At 54.5% G+C, this 10,421-nt stretch overlaps 1 protein-coding gene across 7 annotated transcripts in view; it reads left to right on the top strand.

Annotated features, from left to right (window-relative positions):
- The window catches only part of KMT5B (lysine methyltransferase 5B), a 55,318-nt gene extending 49,548 nt beyond the window's left edge, over positions 1-5,770 (top strand). For all 7 annotated transcript variants that reach the window (XM_042959526.1, XM_042959523.1, XM_042959527.1 and 4 more), the window contains one exon: positions 3,920-5,770. In XM_042959526.1, coding sequence (XP_042815460.1) covers positions 3,920-5,388 — 1,469 coding nt within the window. In that variant the 3' untranslated portion in view covers positions 5,389-5,770. The remainder of the gene's footprint in view (positions 1-3,919) is intronic.
- Positions 5,771-10,421: the final 4,651 nt, after the last annotated feature.

Genomic DNA, 10,421 nt, shown 5'->3' with positions numbered 1-10,421 from the left:
GATGCCAGGCAGCGGATGGCCCTCGGTTCACGCTGGTAGCGCTCGTCTCGGGGGCTTTTCCAGTACAGGGCACGGCCCGAGCGCGCGGAAGGCTCTGATGTCATCTTGCCGTTCTTGTGTCTGGCTGTAATTGTTGACGCCCACGCAGGGCTGCCTTACGATTTGGAGGACCCCCCCCCGGAATGGCTGTGACGACCGCTCCCCGGGAGTCGGGGCTGGCACCGTGACTCTGTGGTGCGCCTCAAGGCCGCACCGATAACGGCGGGTCCGGAGCCACAGGCCTTAGTCCGGATCCCGTGTCCTCCACTTCCCAGGTGGACGGTCTCGTGCACGCTTGTCCCTGTGTGCTGTTCACGTAAGTGCGGTGGCATTACTGCAGAGAATGTGTATGAGGGTTGAGGTCACGCTAATTTGGCCACTTTGCACAGCACCCGGTATGTAGTAATTGCTGAGAAAGTGTGTCTCCACCTGAAATTACTGTCTTAGGTTTCCGCATGTGGGATTTGTCCCCGCCTCCAGGCAAGAGAGTCCCCCGTGGCGCTGAGAGCGGGGCAGCTGCAGGGGGTGTAGCTCACGCCCGCCGGTCCGAGCCCTCCGGACGGGCTCCCGTTGGCCTGCGTTGTACCGACGATCCGTCCCGCCTGCGCCACTCTCATCCTCGAGAGCCCCCGACGACAGGGTGGACCCGCTCGGGAGAGGGAAGAGCCCTTGGCGCCCGTGCCCAGCTTGTCTGTGTCTTTTCTGCCCTTTGCCCTGGTGAGCATCCCTTCTGGCTTGGCTTTTGATGAGATGCTGCTTTTAAAACAAAAGACCAGGCCGACACATACATGAACGTGGACGTGAGATCTCTGTGTTGAAGTGACACGTAGCCTCACATACGGTCCATTTTGTGCCGTGGAGAACACAAAAACGATAAAGCGCTCTCCGTCGGGTGGCTCACCGCCACCAGCTAAGCAGAGAATCTGTTGGAAGCAGGGGTGGATTCAGAATCATCATAAAATGAGACACCTCTAGTGGATTAAGATGAGAGCCAGAGTCAGGAGACTCTCAGGTGCTCTGAAAATACACGGCAAGGTTGACCTGCCATCTACAGAAAGTCAGGAAAGGCCCCCTGAGCAAAGCCTTTCCCAAGCTGAGTCTTAAAGGGCACGAGCGGTTGGCCAAGCGAAGCAGGTTCAGAGCAGAGGGAGTTCATCAGTGGAGATCCAGGGGTGACTGCAGGACTCCAGTAAGCCAAGTGCATCACGGCTGGAGTAGAAGGCGGGAAGGAGGGATCTGACCGTTGTTTAAAATTTTGGACTTATTCTTGGGGCATTAGGTCACTGATGAGTTTAAAGCCCAGAAGTGACGTGTCATACTAGGAAGGCCACTCTGGCCACACGGTGGAGACTGGAATGTCCGGAAAGCAGTGGGAGAGATGAGAAAAGGTAGGAGACCGCCCCCACACCTCAGGCAAGGGGTCGTGAGCAGAGGGCGGTAGATGGCTCGGGGGCCGCGGCAAGAGTGGGCTCCGCAGGAGGGATGTGGCAGCTGATGGGGTGAGCAAGGGAAAGCAGAAGTCCAGGAGGACCTCCCGGTGTCTGCTTCAGCAGCTGGGTGGATGGTGGTGGTGACCTGAGCGGGATGGAGAATTTAGAAGGGGAAGCAGCCGCGAAGCTTGATGGTGAGTTCAGTTTGGGCATGTTGACTGTGAGGAGCCCATCCTCACGGAAAGATCTGGATGCCAGTGGGTATTTGGTGATCCGGAACCGTAATCTAGGAGAGAGTCTAGAGAAAGTGGTTCGGGAGCTGCCAGGGCATCGGTGGTAAGAGCCGTGGGGCGGGGGTGCTTACCACCCGGCGAATGCGGGGAGTTTCCAGAGGGTCTAGGACAGCAGAGGCCTGAGGGGCGCGGTTGAAGGGGCAGATGCAAGGCCAGGAGAGAGTGCTGTTGGGGGCAGCCAACGGGACGGGAGTTTTCGGGAAGAAAAACGGTGAGCAGTGTCACATTCTGCGGAGACAGCAGAGGGGGAAAGGGCTGAAAAGTGTTCGCTGGATTTCACAAGCAGGTTTTCCAAGGCCGACCGAGGCTGCCTCTCCTGAGGGACAGGCTGGACCCAGACTGCGGGGGACTGCCGCCAAGCATGCGGTGTGCACGTTTGCACCGTGAAGGGCTTGTTGCGGTGCAGAGTGAGAACAGGCCAGAAAAAGGGAAAATCAGGCGAGAACAGCTAAGCTTGGTCATAGGATGGCCCTCGAGGAGTCGTGGGCCGAGCAGAGGACTCGAGGCACGTCGGAGACGGCCAGGTGGCGGACGCTCCCACGCCTTTACATCCACAGGCACGTCTGCTCGGTCTACCTTGTGGGAAGTCTTGTAAAAGAAATCCTTTAACAAAAGAATGCCCTGCGTATCCTTCTGCTTAAAAAAACAACTTCTGGCTGCTTGCATAATTCCAGTTCATGCACCTCAGTTGTTCTCCGACTGGACGGCATCCAAACCACTCCTCCTACCAAGTCTAAAACCGAGTGGCTGCCTTGGTGGTGGCCCACGTGGATGAGCACATTCTCGTTCTCGCCAGAGGATCTCCTCCCTGGGAACTCGGCTGGTTTGGGTGCCCCAGAGCGGTTCATGAGACACCCGGCCCGAGTACAGAGCCTTCTGTTCTCGGTGGTTTGATATTTTTGGAAATGGCTCGTGATGCATCCTTGCTCTTCTGTCTCCGTAGAGACTAATGGTGACTTGTGCAGCCATGTGGAAGGAAGGACAGTCGCCCTGGCAACCCTTGGGCATGTAGTGGGCGGCAGCGTGAGGCAGCGTGCTGGGTTTACCCACAGTCGTTTTTACTCTCTCCCTGTTCTCTGGTGAGAAGTGGGGATCGTTAGTTGGGTCATCTCAGGCTCCGTAGTGAGTGACTGAAAAGTGTAGTTAGGGGGGGAGAGGCTTTCAGGTGGGGGGGGGTGGGGGCACCAAATAACTGAGAAATTGACTCGTGTAAAACACTGCACACACAGATCCAAACTGTAAATGGAGAGAAGAACAAAGATGAGCAGAGGTCCGTGGCAAGGTCGGAAAGAAACTCTGGGGGCAGCTGAAACTCGAGTCACACATAAGCCTTTTGACAATCTGGTCGACTCTCCCGTTGGTCCGCGGGTGGCCGTTCCCAGTAGGGTCGTCGCAGCCTTTGTGTCCTTGTCTGGAGAACGTTGGATCGGCTCTCCCTCGGTCCCGAGAGCCTCGCTAGCAGCGTGCTGCTTTCCTCCCGAGTTTGATCGTTGGCGGCGGGCGGTCCCTGGAGGGACGGGGCCGAGTGAGTTCTTCAGCCCTCGGAAGCCTGCTGGTCCTCACGGAGTTGCAGGGAGAACGCGCGGTGCAGTTCTTTGTGGGCCAGTGTCGGCCGGGAATCACAATATGTGCTGCTTAGGGTCTCTCCTGCTTGTTTGAAACCATTGTGATAGGATGTGTCTGTTAGAGCTCATTAGGAATCTATTTCCGTTCTGTATTCCCTGTCACAAAGCAAGTGGTCTGCTTGCTTTGAGTTCCTGAGGAATGGATTTCAGAAACCTGTTTTGAATGAGGGTGTTAAGAATTTGTGAAAGAAAAACCGCTCTTTCTCTAAGCTTACTTCAAACTCTGGAGAAGAAGTACTTAGCTGGGACAGGCATCACGATAGATTGTGGACAAGCTCAGAGTGAAATCCCGGTCCTTGCTGTGCGAAATGCAGAGATGCTCCATGAATCGGAGGCCGCAGTCGGGGAGTAAAAGGGGAGCAGAGAGGGGGTGCCCGTGTGCCTGGCAGAGAGCGAACGCGACCGTCTGGCACGTGCCGGTGTAAGCCTAACGTTTCGTAGCTGACAGGGTCGGGCATTGTTGTGTTGAGCGCTCCTGCGTTACCAAGCCTGCTTTTCATCCTTTTTTTTTTTTTTTTTTTTAAACTTGCAGCTCCTAACCGAAAATCTTCAGTTGGTGTGAAAAAGAACGGCCAGAGCAGAACGTTAACAAGGCAATCTATGTCAAGAATTCCAGCTTCTTCCAACTCTACCTCATCTAAGCTAACTCATGTAAATAATTCCAGGGTACCAAAGAAACTGAAAAAGCCTGCAAAGCCTTTACTTTCAAAGATAAAATTAAGAAATCATTGCAAACGGCTGGAGCAAAAGAGTGCTTCAAGAAAACTCGAGATGGGAAACTTAGTACTTAAAGAGCCCAAAGTAGTTCTGTATAAAAACTTACCCATTAAAAAAGATAAGGAGCCAGAGGGACCAGTCCAAGCCACAGCAGCTGGCGGGTGCTTAACCAGACACGCGGCCAGGGAGCACAGAGCGAGCGCAGGGCGAGGCGCCCCGTCGCCCGGGGACAGCGCCCCCGGCACGTACCCCACCCGGCGGTCGGCGAGGACGAGGGCGAATCCCAGGGAGGCTTCCGACATCAAGCCGGAAGCGGACGCGGCGGACGGCTACAAAAGCAGCTTGACCGAACCGGGCCCGGACAGCCAGGAGCAGCCAGCGCCCGCGCCGCGGGAGGAAGATCTGGGCCCCGGAAGCGCACAGAAGGGGGAGGCCAGGTGTCAGAGGAGCGACAGCGGCGCGTCCAAGAAGAAATCCCGACAGGGGAAACTTGTGAAACAGTCGGCGAAAGCCGAGGAGTCGGCTCCGGGCCAGGGTTCCCCTGGGGAAGCCAGCGTGGCGCCGGAGGTGCTGGGGTCCCACCGGGAGCAGGGCGAGGGCGGTGGCCCGGAGGCCACGGCCGGGACCTACCCGGACTGGGCTCCCTCGCCCGGCGACGCTTCCCTTGTGACGTCCGAGAGCTTCAAGACGAAAGACGGCTTCAGAACTGCGAAAAGTAAAAAGAAGAGGCGAATCACACGGTATGACGCACAGTTGATCCTGGAAAATAACTCCGGGATTCCCAAATTGACTCTCCGCAGGCGGCACGACAGCAGCAGCAAGACGAACGACCAAGAGAACGACGGAGTGAATTCTTCGAAGATCAGCATCAAGTTGAGTAAAGACCACGAAAACGACAACAATCTCTATGTAGCAAAGCTCAATAACGGGTTCAACTCAGGATCAGGCGGCAGTTCCACAAAACTAAAGATCCAGCTGAAGCGGGACGAGGAAGGTCGGGGGTCGTACGCGGAGGGGCTCCGCGAGAACGGGGTGTGCTGCAGCGACCCGCTGTCCCTGCTCGAGTCCCGCATGGAGGTGGACGACTACAGTCAGTACGACGACGAGAGCACGGACGAGCCCTCCTCCTCGGAGGGCGAAGAGGAGGACGAGGACTACGAGGAGGACGACTTCATTCCCCTCCCTCCCGCCAAGCGCCTGCGGCTCATCGTCGGGAAGGACTCCATAGACATCGACATTTCCTCCCGGAGGAGAGAAGATCAGTCTTTGAGGCTCAACGCGTAAGCTCTCGGTCTCGGTCTTCCCTTGGCCCGGGAAGCCTGCTTGAGAGGAATCAGCAACAATTCCAGTCGGTTTCTGCTCACCTGAGACCTCGTGGAGGCAGCACTTCCCCTTCTCTCTTCTCGGCCTCGTACTGTAGAAAGTGTACAGCATACTGACTCCGCCGAGGTCCGATTTGTGCACATTTTTATTGTACTTTTTAAACAGCCTTCGTACGTGCAATTCCGAGTTAGAGGTAAAAGCCCTGTTGTAAAATAAAGGCTCAAGCAAAATTGTACAGTGATAGCAACTTTCCACACGGGACGTTGAAAACAATAATGTGGCTACACGGTTCTCTTCTTTCTTTCTTTCTTTCTTTTCTTTTCTTTTTTTTTTTTTTTTTTTTCTAACCAAGAGCATCGAGTGGCTCTTTAATATATGACTAAACAATAATTTAAAACAAATCATAGTAGCAGCATATTAAGGTTTTCTAGTATATGCTAATATCACCAGCAATGATCTTTGGCTTTCTGATTTATTTGCTAGATGTTTCCCCCTTGGAGTTTTGTCAGTTTCACACTGTTTGTGGGCCCAGATGTGCTGTTTGTGGCCTTGGTTAAAATAGCAGACCATCGGTTGGGAGTCGAATTGGCTTCTGTAAAAAACAAGGGAAAAAAGAAACCTAAAAAGTACAGCTCACTTTTCAGTACGGCGTATGGACGAGGGTAGGCAGTGTGCGGGCTGGGTTTCGATACGGCGTATTTATTGCTTGACATGTAAATTAAAGACCTTGTATTTAACACTTTTCAATCCTTTTAGATAAAATTGTTCTTTGCAAGAATGATTGGTGCTTATTTTTTCAAAACTTTGCTGTGAACAATGTGATGACAACGAGCAACATTTATCTAATGAACTACAGCTCTCTTAATTTGGGTCTTCAAGATTTCTGTTGCACTTGTAAAATGCTACAAGGAATATTAAAAACTCTATTCACTTTAACTTATAATAGTTTATGAAATAAAAACATGAGTCACAGCTTTTGTTCTGTGGTAAAACCTATAAAAACGTTTGTCTCTGAAAATTCAATGTAAAGAACCGAAAACCATGTATATGTTGTAAATATTTGTGTGTTGTGAGAAATTTTTGTCGTAAGAAATTAAAAGAACTTACCAGGAAGGTTTTTAAGTTTAGAAATATTCATGCCAATAAAATAGGAAAGTATAAAATATATAGTTTTAAGCACTGCATCAGTGAGCGTTCTCAGCTTATGTTAGTTTATGTATGAAAATATCAAAGATTTTTTTTTGACTCTGTTATCAGTTAAACAGAAAGAGGAGTCAGATTTAATTTGTTGGGTTTTTTTTGAAGCACTTTGAGAAGAGAAATTAATTTTAAGTAACTTAATGAGCAAATTTTTGATTCCTACTTTATGTTCAAAACCAACCTTTCGTTTCTGTGGATTATTCTACAGACTATCGGACAAAGCATTTGGGAATACGCGTCTGTAGCGGGTGTTTCACGCCAGGGGGTCTCTTTATTTCTGGGAAATGTGTACATGTATTTTCAGATAATACCGTGTTCCGAAGTAAAATCAATTTAGGGGATTTGTGTAGCGTCTGTAGAAAAGTAGCCCACGTCTTAAAATATTAAAAGGAATCTGCCCGTAACGAAAAGTCCAGTGGAGAAAAACCTCAATGCTTACTGTTGTTTCTGGTGGATTCCTACCAGCCTCCAGGTTCTGGGGACGTCATTTGAGTTCCTGAAAACGACTGCTAACGGGTTCCAAGCAGAAATTAATAATACTCATAAAAGCGTTTGAAACTTAGAATGTGGTTTCTCCTCACGTTCTTTAAGGACTTACTTGGTGGTCTTACATCGTCTCGTTCCCGTCTGTCGTGTGCACGTTAGCCCCTCAGGTATCCCGCGGACGCGTGTGCACACTTGCACGCGCTCACACCCCCTCTGCACCGCGTGTCGTCCTTCACCTCGCCCCGCGGGGCGGCCCCCCGAGGCCTGTCCCCAGGCACGCGGAGCGCGTTAGGGACCACGTCCCGGCCTCGCGCTGTCCCTCGTAGGAGAGGCGTGCGGCCCGCGCCAGTAAGGACGGCCGGGCGCGGACCCTGCGTCTGGAAAGTCCCAGAGAGCGGTGGGCCGCCTCCGCCACTCCCGCCTTAGTTTGGAGCGTTGCGAAGAGGTTCGGAGACTAAGTCTCCAAACCTCCTCTGGAAAGACCAGCAACGGCCATTTCAGGAATTTCCATCTTAAGGAAGAAGTCCCGAGGTCCCCCGTTTCCCGCCTTTCTCCACTTTCCAGCTTCGTTCTAGTAACTTATTTATGTCTGCTTTAACTTGACGGCGGCCTCGTCTTCTGAGGCCCACCTCCCCGTGGGTCTGAGCGGTGGCGGCCGCCACCCTCCGGGGAGGCCCCATTTCCGTTTCTAAAGTTCGGGGCCTCGGGGCCGCTCTGGCTCTGCTCAGAGCTTCACTGTGGGGCCTGGCCAGGGCCGCGCGCCGGTGACCGCTTGGAAGAGGGCTGCGTCCAATACGGCTTTTAGCTCGAGCTTATGCAATGATTCGTAACAGATTCTGGCGTTGTGTAAGAATCAGGAAGCGATCAGAAAAATACATGTAAAGTTTTCAATTTTCGATCGTTTTTCAAATTACTGTCTTAAATTGTTTTGCTGAGTTGTAATACTTTTGAGATACAATGTATTCCTTGTACTGAAAGAATTGAAAAAAAAAGGACTTTTTCAGCATTTGAGGTAAGTTCTTTAACGTTTCATTAAAGACATTTTTTACAAATATTTTGTACATGCACTTGCAGTATTGAGGTTAATCATTTTAATAAATTCGGAAATTAAAACAATGTGGCCGGTGTTCGCTGTATCTGAACGGAGAAGGTCCGAGGGCCGACTTTCTCCGGAAGGTTTCCACGTAAAGTAGAATTTGTAAACGCAAAGACGGTCGGGCTTTTCAGCGTCGGCCAGCGTGGCGTCTTTCTGAGCCCTGGTCTCCGTTTGCTTCTGACGCCCCCTCAGTGTAAAAGATGAGGGGAGGGGCGCCTGGGAGGCCACGTCCGTGGGGCGTCCGACTCTTGGTTTGCGCCCAGCCCGTGACCTTGCCGTTTGTGGGTCCGAGCCCCGCGTCGGGCTCTGCGCTGGCCGTGCGGGAGCCTGCTTGGGATTCTCTGTCTCCCTCTCTCTCTCCCCCTCTCCCAGTCGCGGGCTCTCTCTCCCTCGGAACAGATAACAATAACAATAATAATAACAACGAGGGGAAAGGGCTCCTTATCTCGGCGGGGAGGCTCCTTTCAGACCACACGGCCCTCCAGCCAAGACTCGGCTCCCGAGGACCCGCTCGCTCCCCTCGCTGAACCGGACAAGACTGGCATGCAGAGCTGGCCTGGGTCCCTTCTCCCAGTTACTGTAGCAAAACCTGGTCGAAGGAGGACGCGGGACCCACTGGCTCGAGTCCGGGAGCCGGAGCCGGCGCAGCCAGGCGGCGTCCGCGTGGCCCCGACCTCTCTCTAGTGCCCGCGAGTCTGCGGGTGCCGGCGCGAGCCAGGCAGGCGGGGCGGGTGCTCGGGCCTGGGGTCCGCTCTCAGCTTTCGTCTCTGAAACGGGTCCCTTCCCCTGCCCAGCGGCCAGCCGGCGTGCAGCACTCTGCCCGGGGCCCTGGCGTGATTTCTGTTCCTCGAATGCCAGCCCTGTCACTGGCGTGCGCCCCGCTGTGCCGGCCGCAGGGCCGAGTGGAGTTCTGCACCCTCGGGGGTGTGGTAAGCGTGGCCCTGGCCTGCGAGGGAGGGTGACAGGGCCTCCGGCTTCTCCCTCACCGGTGTTGTGGGGGTGCGGGCACAGCTTGCACCCGCTAGGGGTGAGGCCCGGCCCGGGGGGCGGGGGGGGGGGGGAGCGGATTTCGACTCTCAGGGCGGGTGGGCGGGCAGGATTGGGAAGGGGGTTCCCACCAGGGCCGCCCCCGCCCCCTCTTACCGTCTGTGCCTCCCAGGGATGTAAGTGAACGTTCATGGAAACGGCTGGAAAGTTTCCAGCCTGGAGGACGGCAGACGGTCCCTGGCCTCGGGCCAACGGTCTTTAAAAGGCGAGTGACCGTTACCAGGTCCTCGTCAGATTTGTGAGTCTTTCTGCTGAGTTCAGTACATCCTGACTTCCGCCTCTTGGGGGCAACCCGCCCCGCTGGGTCTGCTCACACACCAGAAGGCTGGCGGGCAACGCGCACACGGGCGCCCGGTCTGAGACCCTGAGCGGCACCATCCGGAGGGACGGCAGTGAGGTGACGTTTCTTTAACGTTTGTAGTAGTGCCGGGGGTGGGGAGGCGGGGGTGACAGGCCTCCGCGTGTGTGTGTGACGGGTGTCACTAAAGCCCCGGGAGCCGGCGAGGTGACCCAGGGGAGGTGGGCAGACCACCCCCGGGCCCTCCTCCTGACCCGGGAGAGAGCGGGCACTTCCCGGAGTAGCCGGACTGCGGGGGGGGGGAGACGGGAGTCTGGCTGTGAGGGAGGGAAGGGTGGCAGCTGGCATGGGGGGTGGCGAGGAGGCGATTCTCCTCATTAACGAAGGCCACGTGGTGAGGCGAGAAGCTTCCGGAGGGGACGGGCTCCCAAAGGGGAAGGGGTAAAGTTATTCAGAGTCTGGTCTTCGTCCGGGTCCGTCTTCCTCGGTGACAAGTGGAGGGGGGGGGGGGTGGCAGCTCCGGCACGAGGTTTTCCATTTTGTCCGCAAACAGGAGGCGAGGTCACCTGGGAACGAGGAGGAGGTGAGAGTCCCCAAAGCTTAAGGAGCGCGAAGGAGAGTCGATATCGAGAAAGGAAAAGCGGGCTGACTGTAGAAACCTGATAAAATTCGTTCTGGAAATCTTCACCAGTCACCTTCTAGGTGCCAGTCGATGTCCCAGGTACCCACCGGAACCAAGGCCAATGGCAGCACTTCTCAGCCCGGGTGCGAGGCTCTCAGCCAGGTGGGGGTCGCAGAAGGCAGAAGGATAGGGCTCGGGTGGGCAGGAGAGAGTGTGAGGGAACAGGAGATGTGTCCACGGCCTGA

This window comes from Panthera tigris, chromosome D1, assembly GCF_018350195.1.
Source record: "Panthera tigris isolate Pti1 chromosome D1, P.tigris_Pti1_mat1.1, whole genome shotgun sequence".
Classification (NCBI taxonomy): domain Eukaryota; kingdom Metazoa; phylum Chordata; class Mammalia; order Carnivora; family Felidae; genus Panthera; species Panthera tigris.
The sequence above is the reverse complement of the archived record's forward strand: the minus strand, read 5'-3'. Positions and strand labels throughout refer to the sequence as shown.